General features: G+C 51.0%; 1 protein-coding gene across 2 annotated transcripts; it reads left to right on the forward strand.

Moving 5' to 3' along the window:
• The first annotated feature begins 654 nt into the window (after positions 1 to 654).
• Positions 655 to 17982, forward strand: CFAP251 (cilia and flagella associated protein 251). 2 transcript variants are annotated; one of them, XM_071445057.1, is made up of 23 exons: positions 656 to 898; positions 1371 to 1577; positions 1754 to 1838; positions 1987 to 2093; positions 2231 to 2371; positions 2559 to 2668; positions 3132 to 3240; positions 3658 to 3738; positions 4038 to 4115; positions 4553 to 4597; positions 4924 to 5141; positions 5655 to 5828; positions 7623 to 7870; positions 7969 to 8117; positions 8619 to 8792; positions 9067 to 9251; positions 9757 to 9871; positions 10039 to 10202; positions 12486 to 12576; positions 12778 to 12921; positions 15004 to 15232; positions 16406 to 16507; positions 17363 to 17982. In XM_071445057.1, the coding sequence occupies exons 2-23, from the start codon at positions 1527 to 1529 to the stop codon at positions 17512 to 17514; spliced, it is 2952 nt and encodes a 983-aa protein (XP_071301158.1). In that variant the 5' UTR covers positions 656 to 898; positions 1371 to 1526; the 3' UTR covers positions 17515 to 17982. The 2 variants fall into 2 exon arrangements, with proteins under 2 accessions (XP_071301159.1, XP_071301158.1); XM_071445058.1 differs by lacking the exons at positions 16406 to 16507; positions 17363 to 17982 and adding an exon at positions 15541 to 16373 and having other exon boundaries at positions 655 to 898.
• The last annotated feature ends 548 nt before the right edge of the window (positions 17983 to 18530 follow it).

Below are 18530 nucleotides of genomic sequence, written 5' to 3' on the forward strand. Positions count from 1 at the left end.
CATTATTTGGGGCAGCCTCTCCGGGTCAGGGAGATAATGGGAGCTGATAACAAATCTGCTTTCCGCTCCCAGCAGGGTGTGAGGCTCTTTCTGGGCAGAAGGAAAAACAAATTAAGTTTAGAAATTGTTATTATTTGAGCTTAACAGCAAGGCTGAGGTCAACAGCTGGGAGCGTTTGGAGCTGATTATCTGCAGGGGTGAAGTGAGAGCCCGGAGGGAGCCTTGGGAGTGGGTTCCCTGTGCAATGGCTGGGGACTGTGGGGGACTGGCAGGGCTTGGGGGATGATTTTTGTCACTTTGACTCTGCTTGTCCTGCTCAGGGAAGCCACTGGAGCAGAGCTGCCTGCAACTCCCTGTGGGGGGCATCGGGTAAAGATCCCCCATCCCATCCCTCGGGCAGGGTGAGGGCTCGGTCCCGAACGTCTCCGGCGATGCCTAAAGGGACTTTGTCACAGCCATGAGCGGGATTTAGGCTTGGGCAGGGTGAAGGGCTGGATGTTCCTTCCTCTGCCTCCCTGCTTTGGGCCGGGGCCAGCGCTGTCTCTTCCGGGCAGCCGGTGAGGATGAGGAGGGTTCCCCGTTCTCTCCCGGCGTTTCCCGGTGCAGCCGGTGAGGATGAGGAGGGTTCCCCCCTCTCTCCCGGCGTTTCCTGGTGCAGCCGGTGAGGATGAGGAGGGTTCCCTCTTCTCTCCCGGCGTTTCCCGGTGCAGCCGGTGAGGATGAGGAGGGTTCCCCGTTCTCTCCCGGCGTTTCCCGGTGCAGCCGGTGAGGATGAGGAGGGTTCCCCCGTCTCTCCTGGCGTTTCCCGGTGCAGCCGGTGGCGCAGCCGGTGCTGCCGGTGCAGCCGTTGCCTGGGAACGGCGGTCGCAGAGGCAGAGACGCGGGGATCGCTGTGTCGGTGAGCGGGGGGGTCCTCGGGAGGGTCTCCGGAGGCTCCCTCGGGACAGCGGGAGGCACCGAAGCCTGGAGGGGCCTTGGGAACGGTTCCGTGCGAGCGCGGTGAGAGCCGGCGGCCGCTCCCGAGCTCCCGTCCCGCCTGCCGAGGCCCGGGAAGGTTTTCCCAGGGCCTCTTTTTCCTCCCGTGAAAGTTTTCTGTGCACGAGTTTTCGGTGTTGGCTCAAATCCAGACCCGTGAAGCCGGAGATAAAGCAGCTGCCGCCCTGTGCTCACAGGGCTCTGACAAAACCCATCCGAAAGGGAAATTTCCGTGCCCGGCGCGGTGTGCGGGCAGCCAAGGGAGGGAGCCTGTGCTCAGCTGGGATAATCGCTGTACTGGGCTGGTTTGTGCCCAGTGTGGGAGCTGAGAAGGGGCTCTGGGACCCATCCCCAGCTTCACAGGTGCTCTTTTCTCCTGGTGTGCCCAATTCCAGGTTGTTGTGGAGCCAAATCTGGGAGAGTGTGTGTGGGGAAGTATTTCAGAGCATCTCCACACCCCAGCTCCGTGGGAGGAGGGTGGAGGTGTGGATGGACGGTCCATGTGAAGTTACACTGAGGGAGGAGCAGCACTAAGCAGTGAGCCCGGGGAGATGTCCCAGGACAGACAGACGGCTCAGGAGGCGGATGTGCAGCCTGATGAGGTGAGGGCAGCACCATGGAAGGTCCTGTTTGAGACAGGGTCTGGGGCAGATCCCAGGGGAAACAGAGCCCTTGGGATCTGAGACGTGCTGGGGTTCATTCCCGGTAGCCACAGGGCAGTTCCCATCCAGACCAGCCCAGGAGCCAGCACTCACCAAAACCTCTCTTCCTTTTCAAGGCTGCCCTTGCTGCTGCCAGGGAGAAGAAAGGAGCATCAGAGGATAATGAAGAGTCACCATTCTGTCCCCGGTCATCTCCTTTAGGTATGGGGATCTCAGACACCCTGCCCAGCACCCGGGCTAGGAGCCAGGCCACCCTGGGGAAGGCACTGCTGGGACATCATGCCTGGATGTCCCTGAACCACCCCAGCACTGTGTGAGTCCAAGGGAGCCATCTCCAGCCCTCTCCCAGGCTACAGGGAGAAGCACACACGGCACAAAGGCTCTGCCAGCATGGTGTGGGCAGCCATGCCAGGGATGCTGTTCCGGAAGAACAGGGACAGCAGCTTCTACCCCCTTGTGAGTACAACAGGCACAGTGCCACCAGGGTGGTTGGCACCCAGCACTCCTGCCCCACTCTCTTCCATCATCCCACAGACCTTGTATGCCTTTTTTGTCCTGGCTGCTGAGAGCCAGGAGCTGTCTCTTCCCTGCAGGACCTGTCCTGGGTGTTTGGCTACAACAGCAGCCTGGCTGTGCACAGCCTGATGGACGGGGAGGACCGGGTGCTCCTGTATGTCTCCTCCCACACAGTGGTCATCCACGACATCCTGCAGAACAGGCAGTCCCACCTGCAGGTCTGGCACAGCTGAGCATCTCTCTCCTCCTCCTCCCCTTCTCCTGAACCCCCTCCTTCCATCTCTCTGGTGTCCTGTGCTCAGGGGTCACCTATAACCAAACTCAGGAGCAGCCCATACAAAAGGTATGAACAGAACAGCCCCAGGTTTGCAGCCTCCAAGGTATTTTGCTGCTTCCCTCCCCCAGGGCCACACGAATGTCATCTCCTGCCTGTGTGTGAGTGAAGACAAACGCTGGGTTGCAACTGCTGACCAAGGGCCAGATGCTATGATCATCGTGTGGGACTCCTACTCTGGGTAAGCTCCCAGGAACCTCCTCTTTTGGAAACTCCCTCTGTCCAGTAAATCACTCAGGACTGACTCCAGTCTCAGCTGAGAATAAAATGGGAGAACGCAGGGACAGACTAAAAAGCAGCAAAGGAACCAAAACCAAACCAAGTCCTTCATTGTCCTTGTATCACCCACGCTCGTGGGACACTGAGATGGGGCTGAGCTCCCCCAGACTGAGTACATCACATCTCCATGCTGTAGGATCTTCAAAGATCCTGGTGAGTCGTTTCCCAGTGCCATTTACTTGGGAGGAAGGGATGGAGGGGACGCTGAGCCCCAGCCTGTGGCAGCACCAGTGTTTGCAGCCTCCCTCCGTCCATCCCTTCTTGCACACAGAGCAGGGAGGGTGGGTTGTGCCACAGGCTTTGCCAAGTGACTGCCTGGAACCCCCAGTGCTGCCAGGAGCACCCATGGGGTCTCTGCTCCCCAGGGTTCCCGTGCGCACCATCTTCCAGAGCCACTCGGAGGACGGGGTCTGTGCCATTGCCATTTCCCAGGATGCCAAGTATTTGGTGACCATTAGTGCTGCTGCTGTGCAGGTAAGAAAATATCTCCTCTTTCACAGCTTTGCAGGATAGAGAGCTGGAAGTTTTTTGCAGTGCAGCACAGGGGAGGTGGGAATTCACATGGGGAGAGAGGGTTTGCAGAGTCATGCTTTGTTTTTGCTGAGCCATTAGAGCACAGACCTGGATTTCATTAAAGTGAATGCTGCAGAGTTGAGAAAATGGATCTTAATTTGGGATAAAAGCTTCTGACTTCATCACTTTCATCTAAGCAATTTCTAGCATTATTTCCTGAAATTGAGCTTTCTGCTGCCAGGCTGTGCTGGGCTTTAGCCTGCTCCAGTCTTTTAGGCCACACCATCCCCTGCAGAGGGGAATGGGATCCACCTGGCTCCCCAAACCTCCACAGAACCATGGGAGCATTCCTTGGATTTTTCTCCCCTTCTCTTTCAGAAAGTTTGTGTTTGGAGATGGACTTTGCCCACAGGGGAGCCCACATGCAGCACAGAGCTGAGCCCTGAGTTTGGCTATCAGGTGAGTGACCATGCCAAGGGGGCAGAGCTGGGCTGGGCTGGGCAGCCCCATCCTCACCTGCTCCCCCTGGTACCCCCATGGGAGGCAGGATCACACCCCATCCCTGGGGCACCCTAATGCAGCAGAGCATCCCAAGGGCTCATCCCTGTTCCTCTAATGCCTGACAGGCATGGGGTGTCCTCTGATTTCAGTTCAGTGCAGCTGGTGAGGTGGTTTTGGATAAAAACAGTGGGTTTGGATGGCAGAAAAAGCAGAAAGCATTGCTCAGCTTGGTGCTAATGCAACTCTTTGAATTTCAGGATTATGTCATTTTTAACCCTCAAAATCCCCATGAGTTTGTCAGCAACAGCAAAACCCAGGTGATATTTTACCTGTGGGTAAGTAGGGACATGGAAGTCCTGTTTCTGGTGCCACAAAGGAGGTGGTGGGGGGGTCAGGGGCTGGGTGTCTGTCCACAACTGGGGTCACTCTGCAGATCTGTCTCTTCCCTGCTCCCTGCCCTTGCCAGATCCCAAAGTGGTCTGGACAGATATCACACTCCCTCCACTCCCACACTGGTCAGGCCCAGCTGTGGCAGGGATGCTTTTCACCTCTACCACTCCTGCTTTCCCATGGGTCTTGAGTCATTCAGCAGCTTTTGGAAAGAAGCAGGTGGAAGGAGAGGATGTTTTGTGCTCTCTGGAAGACCTTGGAGCCTTTCCTGCTCTGGTCACCACAGTGTGGGGCAGTGCCCAGATGGTGGGGAGGGCCACGCTGGCACGGCAGAGCTCGGTTCCAAAATCCCTGTCCTGGATGTTTTCTCTGCTTTCCCCAGGATGATTCTGGTTTGCAGTATGGGACACCATTCCTGAGCAACCAGGTGAGCACAGCAGGGAGGGACCACAGCATGTCACCCTCTTGGCTTTCCTGCTGGCAGCAGCACTGTCCCTTCCCATCCCCTTGCACAAAAAAGTGGCCCTGGCCCCATCCTGTCCCCCTCAGACAGGGACAAACCAGGTTTGCCCAAGCTGAGCTCAAACAGAGCTCTGTCCCCAAAGTGCTGCACTGCATTTTCTCCCGGGGCTCTTGTCTCTTGTCCTGCCATGGGACAGGAAGGGAATGCCATGAGGGAATGCCAGTCTCTCTGTTTGAGGAAGGCAGAGCCAGCTCTGGGATGAAAACACAGCCTGGCTCCCATCTTCACAGACCTTCAAGTGCCTGGTGGGACAGTTCAGCCAGTCAGTTTTCCATTTTAACAACACCCAAGCTCTGACGGGCACGTCGGCCGGGAAGCTGGTGGTGTGGGACATGCACGATCCCCGCACCCTCCCCGAGGAGCTGCTGCCCAAACCCCACGGAGTGACAGCCACCAAGGTGGTGGCAATGCAGGAGGAGAGTCTTACCGTGCTCCAGGTGTTGGACAGGTAACGGGGCAGCCCTTTTCAGTAGCTTAGCTACAGTCCTCAGTCCTCAGGTAGCTCAGCTGTAGGAGTGGCAGAGATAATGCTGGAGTTTTAATCACTTGGCCGCGTGGTCACTCATGCAGGAAAGTGCTGCTGGTTTGTGAGTAATTTTCCAGCAGTGGATTAGTCTGGGGGTGGAAATGAAGTTGAAAAGTCGTGGTAATGCGATGTCAGCTCCCCTGGGATAGCTCAGACAGTGGCTCAGCCTCCTGGATGCTACCGGCAGAGGGAGCAGACAGCCACCAAACGCCGCGACAGCCTTGGGGACACGGCGGGGACACGGCAGGGACACGGCAGGGTCACCGCTGGTTTCTGCACTACCCTGGCTTTCTCCTGCACATCAGTGCAGGGCTTTGCTCGTGTGCTTGAGCAGAGAAATGGGGAAGAGATTTGCTTCCACCCAAGGATGCTCCCCAAGAAATATTTGGGAGTTGTCAGTCCGTGTGTTGGTTAATAACTTTCCCTTCCCTGCAGCTGTATAGTCACAGGTGATGTGAAAGGGCAGGTTAAGTTCTACGATGGGCAGCTGCGGCTCCTCACCATCTACAGCCACGACACAGTGGGTCCCATCCAGTCCATCTCCTTCTCCACAATCCTTCGTGATGCTCCCAGTGCCCTCCCAGGCAGCAGCCAGCCTTTCCTCACCAGGTGAGTGTTTCCTTACCAACCCAGGTCTTCTCCTGTGTTTGCCTTGCAGCTGAAAGCTGGGGAGGTGCTCAGTGAGAGCTGCTCCGTGAGCTTCTGCCTGGTCTGGAGCAGGACTCAGCCCTGTGCCCAGGCTCCTGGGCAGGACAGGGAGGGAGGGAGTGTGGGTGGGCTCCAGCACACCCCAGACTGAGCTGCAGGTGATGCCTTGGTGCAGACACAGCATTGTGCAGGCACAGTGATGATCAGCTTCTCTGTCACGTACCCAGCACACCAGGCAGTGCTAATGCTGAGCCTCCAGCTCTCCCTGGGCCCCTTAATCCCCCCTTAAACCCTTCCCAGGCATGGCTGGATCCAGTTGGATTTTATCATGGCTTGGCCAGCTCATCGGGGCCGTGGCACCGGCACAGGGCTGTGCCACGCTGGCTGGTCACCAGCCCCTCTCTGTCCCTCTGTGTGACGTAGCTGTGCCTGAGGGTTTACAGGGAGTCTGCAGGCCAGATGAAGCTGCTGTGTGGCTCCATCCAGCCTGCAAGCCACATGTCTGTCAGTCCTGTTAAGGCTTTCCTGGCAATGTCTGTTCTTAGCCATGCGTGTTTTCCAAAGAGCCATGTGGGACAGATTCTTCTCCAGCCTGGAGCAGTGTCCTGGGGGATGGTTTGGTTTCCCAAAGGGAAAGGGAAGGCCTGAGCTCATCCTGGAGGCTGCTGGGATTAGGAATGGCTGGAGAGCCCAGCTAAGGCACGCAAGGAGTGCAGGGTCCATCAGTGCCTGGCCCAGATGTGCACAAACTGGTGGCTGTGATGGAACAGCTGGCAAAGAGGCTGTGCTTCCCCTTGTCTGTCTGTGCAGACTCAGCCAGGACAAGGCTCCAAGGAGACCTTATAGCACCTTCCAGTGCCTCAAGGGCTCCAAACAGCCAGAGAGAGGCTTTGGACAAGGGTATGGAGTGACAGGACAAGGGGAAAATGGCTAAAATTGACAGAGGGCAGGGTTAGATGGGATATAGGAAGAAGTTCCTCACTGTGAGGGTGGCAATGTCCTGGCACAGGTTGCTCTGGCACAGAAAAGCAGTGGATGCCCCATGCCTGGAATTGTTCAAGGCCAGGTTGGATGTGGCTTGGAGTAACCTGGTCTAGTGGAAGGTGTTGAAACAAGATGATCTGTAAGGTCCCTTCCTACTCAAACCACTCTGGGATTTCTGTGTGATCCTCTCTTGTCCCTTTTACTGGGTCCAGACTCTCAGTCAGGCAGACTGAAACTGTACATATTTGTGCTGTAAAATGAATAATTATCCTGCTGTCTGCTTCACACATCACCAGTCACACAGTGAAACCTCTCTGCCGTGCTGCTCAGCGTGGCCAAGTGAGCAGACAGGGACTGAAACTGCCCTCTGACCTTGGCCATGGCAGCATGGTCAACGTGGAGCCACTGACGGTGGTGGCGTGGGGACACGTGGAAAGGCCATTCAGAGTATCTCCAATTGCTCACTTGTCCATCTCACACACCAGTGACTTGCAAAAGGCGGGAGCTCCCCAGATATCATTCATCTTCTGGCTTGCCCAGCCAAGTAGAAAATGGAACTGGCTCCAGTGTCTTCCCCTGGCCATTTCCCAGGTCATGAATACAAAGTGTCACTTGCCTTCCAGGTCAAGGAGTGTTTGCATACTGTGTATCACAAAATATAAGTGATTGTCCAACTAACTTGCCAAAAAGAGACTGATGTGTAATATAGCTCGCAGGGACGTGAGCCAGTTGGTCTGATTCATCGAATTCTGTTTCTCTCACGCTAAACAGGAACTTTATCCTTTCAACCTCTGATGCAACCATGTTCCATGTTGCAACAGACAGCACAAACTTTGGAAGAATCATGACAGAGGCAAAGAAAGCTGTGAATGCCATTGCCTGCCACCCTCAGGAGCCACTGGTGGCTGTGGGGAGTCACTGTGGGCTGCTGAAGGTGTGGGAATACAAGCAGACCCAGTACCTCGTCAGCAGGATATTCACTGAGGCTGGCATCCAGTGCTTATCCTATGATCCTGAAGGTATCCCAGCCCTGTGACCTGACCATGTGCCAAGCACTGGCCTTCCTGGGAGGAGTGATGGTGTCGTGAGAGGTTTCTGGTCTGCTTCTGCTTTCCAGGTCATTTGCTGGCCGCTGGTTTTACTGATGGAAGCGTTTACATCCTTGATGCAATTTCCCTTCAGTCCATCTGCGAGGAATTCCAGTGCTCGCAAGGTCCCGTGACTCACATCAGCTTCTCTCACGATTCCAAGTACCTCGCAACCGCTGTACGCTTGTTTTTTCCGCTCGGTGATTTACACGCACTGCTCGCGGGGCAGCTTTGGGAGGGACTGGGAATTGCCGGCCATCCTGCAGGCACAGAGCGAGCAGGGCAGAGGGCCGTCCCTCCCCCGGGGCTTGGTGACTCTGAAATGCAGAGCGAGCAGGGCAGAGGGCTGTTCCTCCCCTGGGGCTTCCTGACTCCAAAATGCTTTTCCTGGTTTGAAGAGTCACTCTGTAAAAACGTCACCAGTCACAGCGGCTCCGCAGACCGCCCAGTCCCTAATTTTAGTGACAAGTCTTAGCTCTGCATCCATCTGAAGAAGGGGCTGGAGCAGGGATTTCCTCCTGGCTGGTGCTCTGGGAGGGGGCTGCTCCCTCAATCCCAGGTCTTGCTGTAGAAGTATTGAGGCAGCATTGAAGCAGTTTGGCTCAGAGTTTGTAGCAACTGATGATGATCTGTACAAAGAAAAAGATTTCCCTCTTTGACCTTTGTGGTGTTGTTGCAGGATGAGACTTATTCAGTGACTGTTTACAAGAGAGTCCTGCAGAATGGGAGCAGATGCTGGGAACACCTGGCAGGGCTGGTCTCCCACTACAAACCCATCCGGGGCATCCTCTTTGGGGTCCACCCAGACAGCAACGAGCCCAGGCTCCTGAGCCTCGGCGAGGACCGGCAGCTGGTGGGTTCATGCAAAACTTTAAAGGACAGTGAAGATTTGTGGTTAAAGGGGTGGGGCTGGACAAGGCCTTCAAAGGAGACTCCATGTCTGGTTCCATGGCTCCCAACCTTCTGCCCACCAGCTCCATTGCTATGGGTTGTTTCTCAGCCTGGTCTTGCTGCTGACGCTCTCCTATTGTGGCTTCTCCAGGAGATGAAAATCCAGTGAATCCACAAGGTCAAGGGTGCAGGGCAGACCACAGGAGAGTTGCTGTGTTTCCTTGTCTTCTCTCCAGGTTGAATATGACCTGAACAGCAGCATCAAGGACCACTTGGTGGTCACACACAGGGACAGGCTGGAGCAGGTTGCCGTGCCCCTGTGCTTGACCTGGTACCCACAGCTCAGCACCGAGTCCTTTTTCCTCACTGCCAACAACTGCTACAAAATGAAGCTCTACAACACAACAACCAAAATGTGCAGGTAAAGGATTGATTCAGGCCTGCCATTGCCTGGGAGCCTCCTCCTGACCCTGTGCTCTCCTTGGTCTAATGACCACCATGCTCCCACCCATGAGCATGTGATTTTCCATCTGTGATGCAGATCTTGGGATGGCCCTAGAGCCCTCAGGTCACTCCATTCTTATGCCCACTCTGCTCTTCACTGGTGTGTCATTTAGCAAGGTTGTGGCTGCAGGTGGATCTTGGTCTGCTCACTATGTTGGACCTGAGATGTAGCAGTTTGACATCAGATAAAGAGATCAGAGTCCCCATGAGCAAAGCAGAATAATCCATGAGCACTAAATAAATTTCTGAGCCCCAGTGTAGTCCCTTCTAGCCAGGGACCCTGTCCTACCCTGTTCTCTCAGCCAGTAGTAAAAAGCCTCTGCACACCTCCCGTATCTACCCAACCTTCCACACAACAGATGTTCAGAGGGGAAAAATGTTTTGGGTGGCCTAGAGTGGATAAATACATTGTTTGCCTTTAGAAAGACCCTTTTGGGACCAACCTATGGCTCCCCCTTGGAGAAGATACAAATCCTCCCTAGGACAAGCTCTGCAGACCCCCAGCAACACTACCTGGTGTACATTACAAAGGACAAGGTACGGAGCCCCACCTTGCAGAGCTGGTGGGCCCTTGGGAATTTCCTTGAAGATGAAACCACGTGTAGGCTGGCCCTGCCTGAGAGCTGAGCAAGCTCCTGGGGAGGAGGATGTGGCACTGCCCCAGTGGGACCCCCAGCCCTGCCAGACTCCCTGTTCCCTTACAGGTGGGTTTGCAGATGCTGCCTGTTGATGGCAACCCCCACAAGTCCTCGGCCTTCATTTGCCACCCGGATGGTGCCGCTGACTTTGCCGTCTCCCACGACGGCCGTTACGTCTTCACAGCCGGGGGCAAGGAGCGCACGTTCATGAAGTGGAAGGTCAACCTCCAGTGAGTTATGGCAGGAAAGGGAAAGGAATCTGGCTACTGCTTTCCACAGCTGCTGGGGCAACCCATTGGGCCCCAAGCAGCTGTATGGGGTGGCAGCTGAAACAGGAGGGATATATTTTTGGGGGTTTTGCTTCCCTCTCTGTGATGTAGGAGGGATTAAGCCAGCAAACCTCACAGGGCTGGCCATAGTGCCTGAACAATACTCCAGTCTGGGAAATGGTGCCCAAATGGTAAGAGGCTGAGCAGAGGATTTTGTGGTACTTGTGAGGGCCTGGCCAGTGTGATGGGAGATTGTCAGGGTTAGGCAGGGACCAGAGGAGCAGCACTGGCTGCAGGAGGAGCACACAGGGCAGCTGCTGATGCAAAAGTGTCTGCTCTCCAAATGGAATAGGAATTTGCTGGGAAATCCCCCCTGTGTTTGAAGAATGGATTTAGGACAAGCCACCTTAATCCTATAAAGCTTTGCTTACATGAATAAATGGCCTGCAATAAATGGGGTGGTTGAAGAGTGGAGGCTGCTTTAACAAAGAAGGATCTCCAGGCTCTGGCCCAGAGTATCAGTGATGAATCCTGCCAGGTTTTTTACACCATCCTCTGCAGGCTTCCCTCTGCCAGATCCCTTGGGCAGTGGTGCCAGATGTACTCCCACAAGACAGGAGGGTAATACAACAAAGGCAGGATAGATATTTTGGTTTCTTGGCATGTCAAGGACCAAAGCTGCTCAATGCAATACATGTTTGGGGCAGAGGCTCTCCCCTCATGGCTGCAGGTGCCCAGTAGATATATTTGTACATAGAAATGGAGCAAGGCAGCTGTGAATGGCATGAAAACTGCCAGGTCACCATGGAACCACTTCACACTTCAAGGACTGGGAAGGGAGCTTAGTCCATGGCAGAGTTAGGATAGCGTGGATAGACATGTTAGGATAGGCATGGTCTCCCTCAGTCTGTGCTATTTTGTTGGGTTTTTTTCCAAATCCTGCACAACACTCTCCTAGCACAGAGCCCCGTGTCTCCTGGTTTCTGGGAAATAACTCCATGGGATCTGGCCTTTGGCCCTTGTTCCTACGGTTGCCATTAGGTGTTCACCTGGGAAACACCACTGCTCTTCACCTTCCTAGGACCAAGGCTTTGTGGTTAAGACACATGCTGGTCCTGCAAGGAACATATTTTGCAGGTACCATTTGCTCTGAGGAAAGCCCAAGGAGTGCCAAGCCAGCTCACCTTCATGTGCCAGAACAAAGGAAACTTGGATGGGAAAGCAATGGGTTTATTTATTTTCTTTTCCACTTTGTGTGGCTTAAACAGTCGGGGGTCAGGATAAGCGACATTTTAAGGAAGGCAATAGAATATAAATGATCCTTCTTTATAATGGTTGGCCAGAGTCCAGGCAACATTGAATTTCTATGTAATTTGTTTTTGGAGCGAAGTTTTTGATGAGCTAATTATCATTTTATTGCTGCTTCTGGCATCTTGTGAATCTCCGCTGTGTTTAATACCCAAATAACTTAATTATGAAAAAAGCATCAAGCTTGCAAAAAACCCCCAGTGGAAGCAGCACTACAGAGGTGTGTGTGAAAGCTGCAGCCTGGCTGCCAGGCGTGGGGTATTATGTGGCAGTGCTATGCCATGATTGCACTTCCAGGCTTGGTTTCTTTTTACATCTGCACAAGCCAAAGGGATTCTTTTGGCTCCAACTGCCTATGAAATTGAAACAAAGAGGTGGCTACTCAGGCGCTTTCAGTTTAATGCAAACTGCACCTGCGACTCCGTCGCCCGCCACGGCGGAGGAAGTCGGGTAATGGATTGCACTGAGTTATTGGGGAAAAATGTGTTGGATCAAGGAACAGGGAGCTGTGTGGTTTATTGCAAACACCAAGCCCCAGCCTTCTCTGCATGTTCAAAATGCTGATCTAGCTAATTCATCTCCCTCAATGTCTCTATAAGGAAGCAGAAAAGCCAAATGCCAGACACCAAGTTCAAGTCCATGGAAAAGCTCCTGGCTCCCAGCCCTGTACTCATTCCACTAAACAAGAGAACCATTCAGTAATAATTAATTCCCACACTGTGCTATTGTATGTAAAACCTGGGTATGAAATATGCTGTAGAAGTGCAGCTGATGATAAAATAGCACAAGGTTCAAGGCAGTGCTTTTCTTTCCTGAATTCTGAAGCCCAGGGATTTTATTTATTGAAAGTGTCTGTGAACAGCGCCTAGAAAGGGAACCATGAAAGCTCTCCTCACATGAACCCTTCCTGTACCTTCTTTCCTTCACTTCTGCCAGTGCCTTGGATGCTGCTGCTTTCCTGGGTGGGGAGAACCTGATCCCATTCTACAACCTCCTGGATGGTGGCAGAGAAGGCAAATTCTTCAGGGTAATTATCTCACCGTGAACGCTGTCTGGCCACATCTGGTTGGACTTTAATTTACACAGGCCTGACATTTCTTTAGGTTTTGTCCAGCTAGCCTTTAACAGCAATCTCATTGATATGGCTGTTAGCAAACCCTAAAGGGAGCCTTATCTTCCATGCCTGTTGGTAACTGAAATTTGCTGTGTTTGTTTGAATCCCTGGCAGGAACTGGAGGACTATTTTTACTACGTACAGCTGTGCAGCCAAGGTATCAAAACACTGGAGATCAGACAGGTGTCAACACATATTCCCTTGGAGGAAATTCCTTCTGTAATGAGAGCAATAGGATTTTATCCATCAGAGGAAGAGGTTGGTCAGCTGTTTTTATTGTTCTTATTAAAAGAAGAAAGAGCAAGACTGTTTGCAATTCCTAAGTGTTCTAAGGGCCAGATTCTGACCATTGCCATGCTGGATGGCTCTGGGATATATTTGTTGGCTGTCAATGTATTTTTATCTGGTCTGCATCAATACAGTAGTGCTCAGAATCTGGCAGAAAATTCCTAAAAAAGTTTCCTTGCTAGCAAGTTGGGCAACTGCAGAAGAAGGCTGAGCAAACCTGGAGCCTGACAGCTCAGAGTTGTTCAACAAGGCAACCTCAGGGTCAAAATTTTACAGCAGAGAGAACTGATTTAATAAGGGTGCTGCTTCTCCCCCTTTGTGTGGTGTTTCTCCAAGGCAGTTTACTGTACACAAACCTCATTTGTAACGTGTAACCTGGCATGACTGAATCTGAAGCAAGGGGATTTGAATAACGGCCTCTGAGCACCAGCTCCAGCCGTCACCGCAGGAGAGGCTCCCCCAGGGGAGGAGGTGCATCACTGAGCTCCCTCAGCCTTTCTGCAGGGGAGAGACTGTGTTCATCTCTTCCATGGCACAGCAACCCACAGGCTGCTGAGGCACTGCTGTGAGTCTGTGCCACCCCATCTGCCCAGGGATGCTCTGCCAGGAGAGCCACCAGATGGGAGGCAGGACTGTTGCCACAGCCACCACCAAACTGACTCACTTGGGAGCCTCCACAACCAGCAAATGTTTGTCTGAGCTGGGGCTGCTCTGCCCTGGTGTCAAGTTGAGGTGTTATCTCTTCATACTGTGTTAGATCTTTTCCTTGGGTTATTAAATTTTTGCCTCTTGGGGACACAGAGAACATATTCCCTTGGGAAATGTCTCTGGAATAATAACTGATAATGCCCACACTTCCCCAAATTAAAATACAAACAGCATTTCAGGCATGGAAACAGAGGTGCTGAGCTGTTGTGAAACCAGGCAACCTACAATCAGTAATAAATCCAAAGAGAAGGTTTGTCTCTCTCTAGAGTGTTTTAATAAAAGAAAAGCAGGAGGGAGAAAAGGCAGCTTGGGCTGACTAGCAAAGCTTTTGGGAATTGGTGTTTTTCTTTTGTAGTTCAGTGGGGTTGATATAAAACCTAATCCCAGATCAGCCAGAGCTGAGTGAAAATGACTGTTCTGGCTTGGCGTGACATTCGCTACAGGAAAAATGTAAGGCTGAGATTTCCCTCTTCCCTGGGCTTCATTCAGTGGAAAAACTTGTGACACAAGGACAAAGGCCCAAGGCTGAATGCAAAGTCCTCCCTGGGGAGATCTTGCATCAGCTTCCCTTCCCGGGGAGCAGCAGGCCTGGTACGTGTTGGCACGGGGAATCCTCACGGCGTCTCTCTGCTGCCCGTGTATCTCTGAGGGGGCTGCAGGGACAATGAAGGCATGGAGCAGATGCTGCCTTTTGGACACACATCTGCACAGCTGCCAACTGGGCTGACTCACAGCACCAGACTTCAGGGAAACCAGTGGTATCCAGCACAGCCAGTGCTGGCCTGTTCGTCTGAGAGGAGCATGAGGGATCCAGCAGTGCAGGGTGTCAGCCCCACTGAGCACATTTCGGGTTCGGCTTCTGCAGCACCTGAACTGCCCTAGACATGGGGAAGAGCAGGGAAGATAAGATTCCTTATGAGTCAGGATAAGATTTCTTATCCTGGTTCTGTTGGGACCCTCGTGTGTGTGCTTCCAGAGCAGGGATGGGAGATGGTGTGTTTACTGGTTTGTGGTTTGCCTGCACTGTCCCAGAGTGGAGACACAGCTGTGCCCAAGGTGCCGGTAACAGCTGCAGGGTCACCGAGTGCCTGTCACAAGAGAGGAAATCCAAAATGACTCTGTGTGTGTCCCCATCTTTACTTGTTATTGTCATGTCAGCAGGTGTGCAACTGTTGGCCATTCCCACCCTGAATGCTGAGTGCAGCTTCCTCCTGGGATGGGGTCATGGCACCCGTGGCACCAACACATGAACGGTTTGGGGACGTTGGCACCCACGGGATCGGAAACTGGCCCAATGCTCTTCAAAATAAAACATGTAACAATCTGCCTTGTTTTGATCTTTAGATTGAAGAAATGATAAATGAAGTAAAATTCAGCAAGTATGCAGATACCGGAGAAGAAGTGACAAAAATCAATTTAGATGATTTTATCAAACTTTATATAAATCATCGACCTGCACTTGGCTTGTCAATGAAAACCATACAACGAGCATTTCAGGTTCTTGGTTATGATAACAAGAAGGGAGACAAAGTTATTGACAGAGGAGATTTCCTGTCACTGCTTCAGTGCAGAGGTGAGTTATTTTGTTTCTAATATCAGTTTTATGCTTGCTAGTTCTGCCTGCAATTTCAGAACTTTTTCCCTGCAGCAAGAAATGGTTCTGGAATGAGAACCTGGTAACCAGGGCAGGCGTGAGGAGCCACCTGCCTTAAGATTTTAAATTGAATATTCACATGTCTTGTCCCAGCTGTGCTTCTTTTACTGCTCTGGAAATCTCTGCTGGCCTGAGGTATCTTGGCTGTTAAATGATAAGTATGGATCTTGGCAAAATGTATCCTTCTCCCAGTGTGCCCTTATCTGAATTGCTGTTCTCTTTTCCAGTCACACAGGCTCTGGAAAAGTAGTATAAAACTGATAAAAGGGAGACAAGAAAAGAGGGATGAAATTGGTCCTGCGCTGTACCTGTGTGAAAGACTGCAAAGATGGGATGATTTAGCTGAGCTGAATCAGGGAGAACACCATGAATGTGGGTGTTAATATGCTTCTGGCCAGTGCCATAGAGTGCTAATAACAAACTTCTATTGTCTTTCTTCTGGTGTAAAAGTATAGCTGAGCATTAAAACAGGTAAAGAGAAATGCTGGTTTACTGAGTACATCCCTTGGCAAGACTCCTTGCCACAAAGACCCTTGGAAACCACGGATTCAACAGGTGTGAGAAAGGTTAGCTATTTATACAGATGGTGTGAACATCCATAAATAGGTACATCAGACAGAACAGCTTCATAGCAGATCTATAACCTCATGCTCCAGGGCATGAGCCAACCACTGACTGGGAACAAGTGCTATGTCCATGTTATTTCAAGATTCTAAATCAAGGCTTTTCTCCACCTTTCTCTTCCTCTGCCTGAAAATGGCTAAATGGACTGTGATCTGTGCCAGGAATTCTCCAGTGGGAATAGAAGCTCAAGCCCCTGCTACTGCAGAGTTGCTCATAGAGCTGTCTGCATCAGAATTTCTCCCTTTGATTGACATTTTTCCCAAAATGTTATAGGGAAGAACAATTTTCCTTAGGATCAACATTTTCCTGCGTTGGGATCGTGTGTTCCAGTTGGCAGTGTATATGTTCATATCTCAGAGAAGCCAGATCCTCTTTTGAACTGTCCTGTTTAGTTTAGTTTGAGTTGCTTTTGAGTTTTTGTGTTCTCGGCCCCATAACCCACAGGCTGGTGCTGCTCTGTTTGTACAGGGGAGCAGATGACAGAGGATGAGCTGGCTGAGTGTCTGATCATCCTGCTGGGCAAGAGACCCAGGAAAGAAGGATCTGAGCTGGACACCCACCCTCCCACAGGTACAGGATTAGCATTCCACACGGCACAGAAGCAGGATTGTTTCAATTCCCAAATGGAATAATTTAAATTTCAAACCCATTTACCCTGTTAGGCTGAGAGCTGTCAAAACTGCTCAGATGGGATTACAAAAATAGTCACAGAGCTACAGACTGTCCTTCATCCACACAGCAATTGCATGGGTGTATCTAAAAATAAATGGACAATGAACTATAACTGGGGCCTGACAAGATTACACTGCTGTTTATCTGCTGGCTGGAACTGAAATTAGAAACACACAGGGAAATCCCAGTGCTGGTTTCACCCAGGTCACAGTGCCCATTGTAGCAGAGCTGTTGGTAACGACCACATTTGTCTGCAATTTATGTCCCAGTCCACAACAGCCTGGAACAGCAAATTATAGCATTGATTTGAGCCAAGTGGCTGAATTTAATTGCCCATTGTAATTGGAACTGCATTTTTGTACAATTCATGTCCCAGTCCCCACCAGTTTGGAACAGAATCTGTTTAGGGTCACTGGCAATGGGCCCCATGCAGCAAAGGTGCTGCTCCCAAAGGGAATTTTGAAATCTCTGGGTCCCTCAGGATCCTAAATCACATCAAATTGACCCAGTGTTAAAGCTGTCCAATGACTTCTCTGAGGCAGGGACCTGCTGCCAGGTGAAACACATGGATTTGACAAGTTTAATCCCTGATATAAACACATAAAGTATCAAGCTAGTAAAGCATCACTTTATTGTGATCCCTTCGTAGATCTTTAAAAACATTTCATTCAGTTATTGCTGCTTATAAATTTTACTGGAAAGCGATTTTGACATTGCTGCTGTGTGTCTTGTGCTGTTGCTACTGCTCTCCAGGTGCAGCAGCTTTGACTGAAGAAGACATTCCAGCAGAAATCACAGCAGAGATATTTGTTGCAGACATTCTTGGCTTACCTATTGCTGAGCCAGAAAAAAAAGAACAGAAGAAAAAAGAAGAATCTTTGACCTACAAAGGCCCAGAATCATAGCTACCACTAGATTTTCTGTTTGTTCCTACTTTCCAGGATCCTCTCCTCAAATATCTGCAAAATTTATGGCTTGTGTTTATTGCAAAGTAAAGTTCACATAGTTGCATTTCAGTCAAACTCTAGAATAAGTCCCCAGTCTGGCATATGCCACAAACCTGTAATTTCACACCTATATAGGGAAACACTGAATGGCTGGAAAGAATGAGGCAGGTGGCCACTCCATCCTTGACTGGAACCTTCCCAGAAGTCATTTCAGGTGGGTTTATGCCAGATGCAGTCTATTTTCATTACGTTAAGACAGTATTCATTTGTGAAACCTGACAGCAAAAGAGCAATGTAAGAGTATTGTATTGATTAAATAGATTGATAAATGCTTTGACAGGTTAGAATGGATTTGTAATTATAAATCCAATGGACCTCAGTAAAGAAATAAACGCTGTGGTATACATTAAAACCACGCTTCTCTTTTGGCCTTTAAACTGACTTTTTCTTTCTGAAAGTAGTAATTCCAATTAGCAGTGTAATACCAATGGGACAGCATCGCTCTGTGTGTGTGTAAACAGCATAATGAGACTGATACAAGTTGCTGTAGAAAGATCAGTGAAGTGCTGTTGAACAGCTTCCTTCTTTACATCATCCTCGGCATCAATTTGAATAATAATGTAGGCCCTTAAGAAGCGTTCCTTTCAGAAGCAATGTTTTTTAAACAGAGATCGCTGTTGTGTACTCAGAGCATCTGTGATTGTACAATTAGCACGAACAGCAAGGTGTGCATTAGGGAGAAGTTAATGAAGGAGTCCAGCAGTACCACACCAGAGCTCACAGGTCTGTGACAAATTTCCTGCAGAGCATCACCTCCCATGTAACTCATTTAGCCTTTATGTTCATGTACTTCCATGGATCTCTGTCAGAGCTGAGCCTCCACTGCTCAAAAGCAACCCAGTTCCACGGATATTACTGGAATTATTTAAAGCAGCTGAGAAACTTTATAACCACTGGGGAAAAAAAACCAACAA

The sequence above is a fragment of the Agelaius tricolor genome, unplaced genomic scaffold (genome assembly GCF_023055355.1).
Source record: "Agelaius tricolor isolate 1412-34295 unplaced genomic scaffold, bAgeTri1.0.p SCAF_20, whole genome shotgun sequence".
NCBI classification, from domain to species: domain Eukaryota; kingdom Metazoa; phylum Chordata; class Aves; order Passeriformes; family Icteridae; genus Agelaius; species Agelaius tricolor.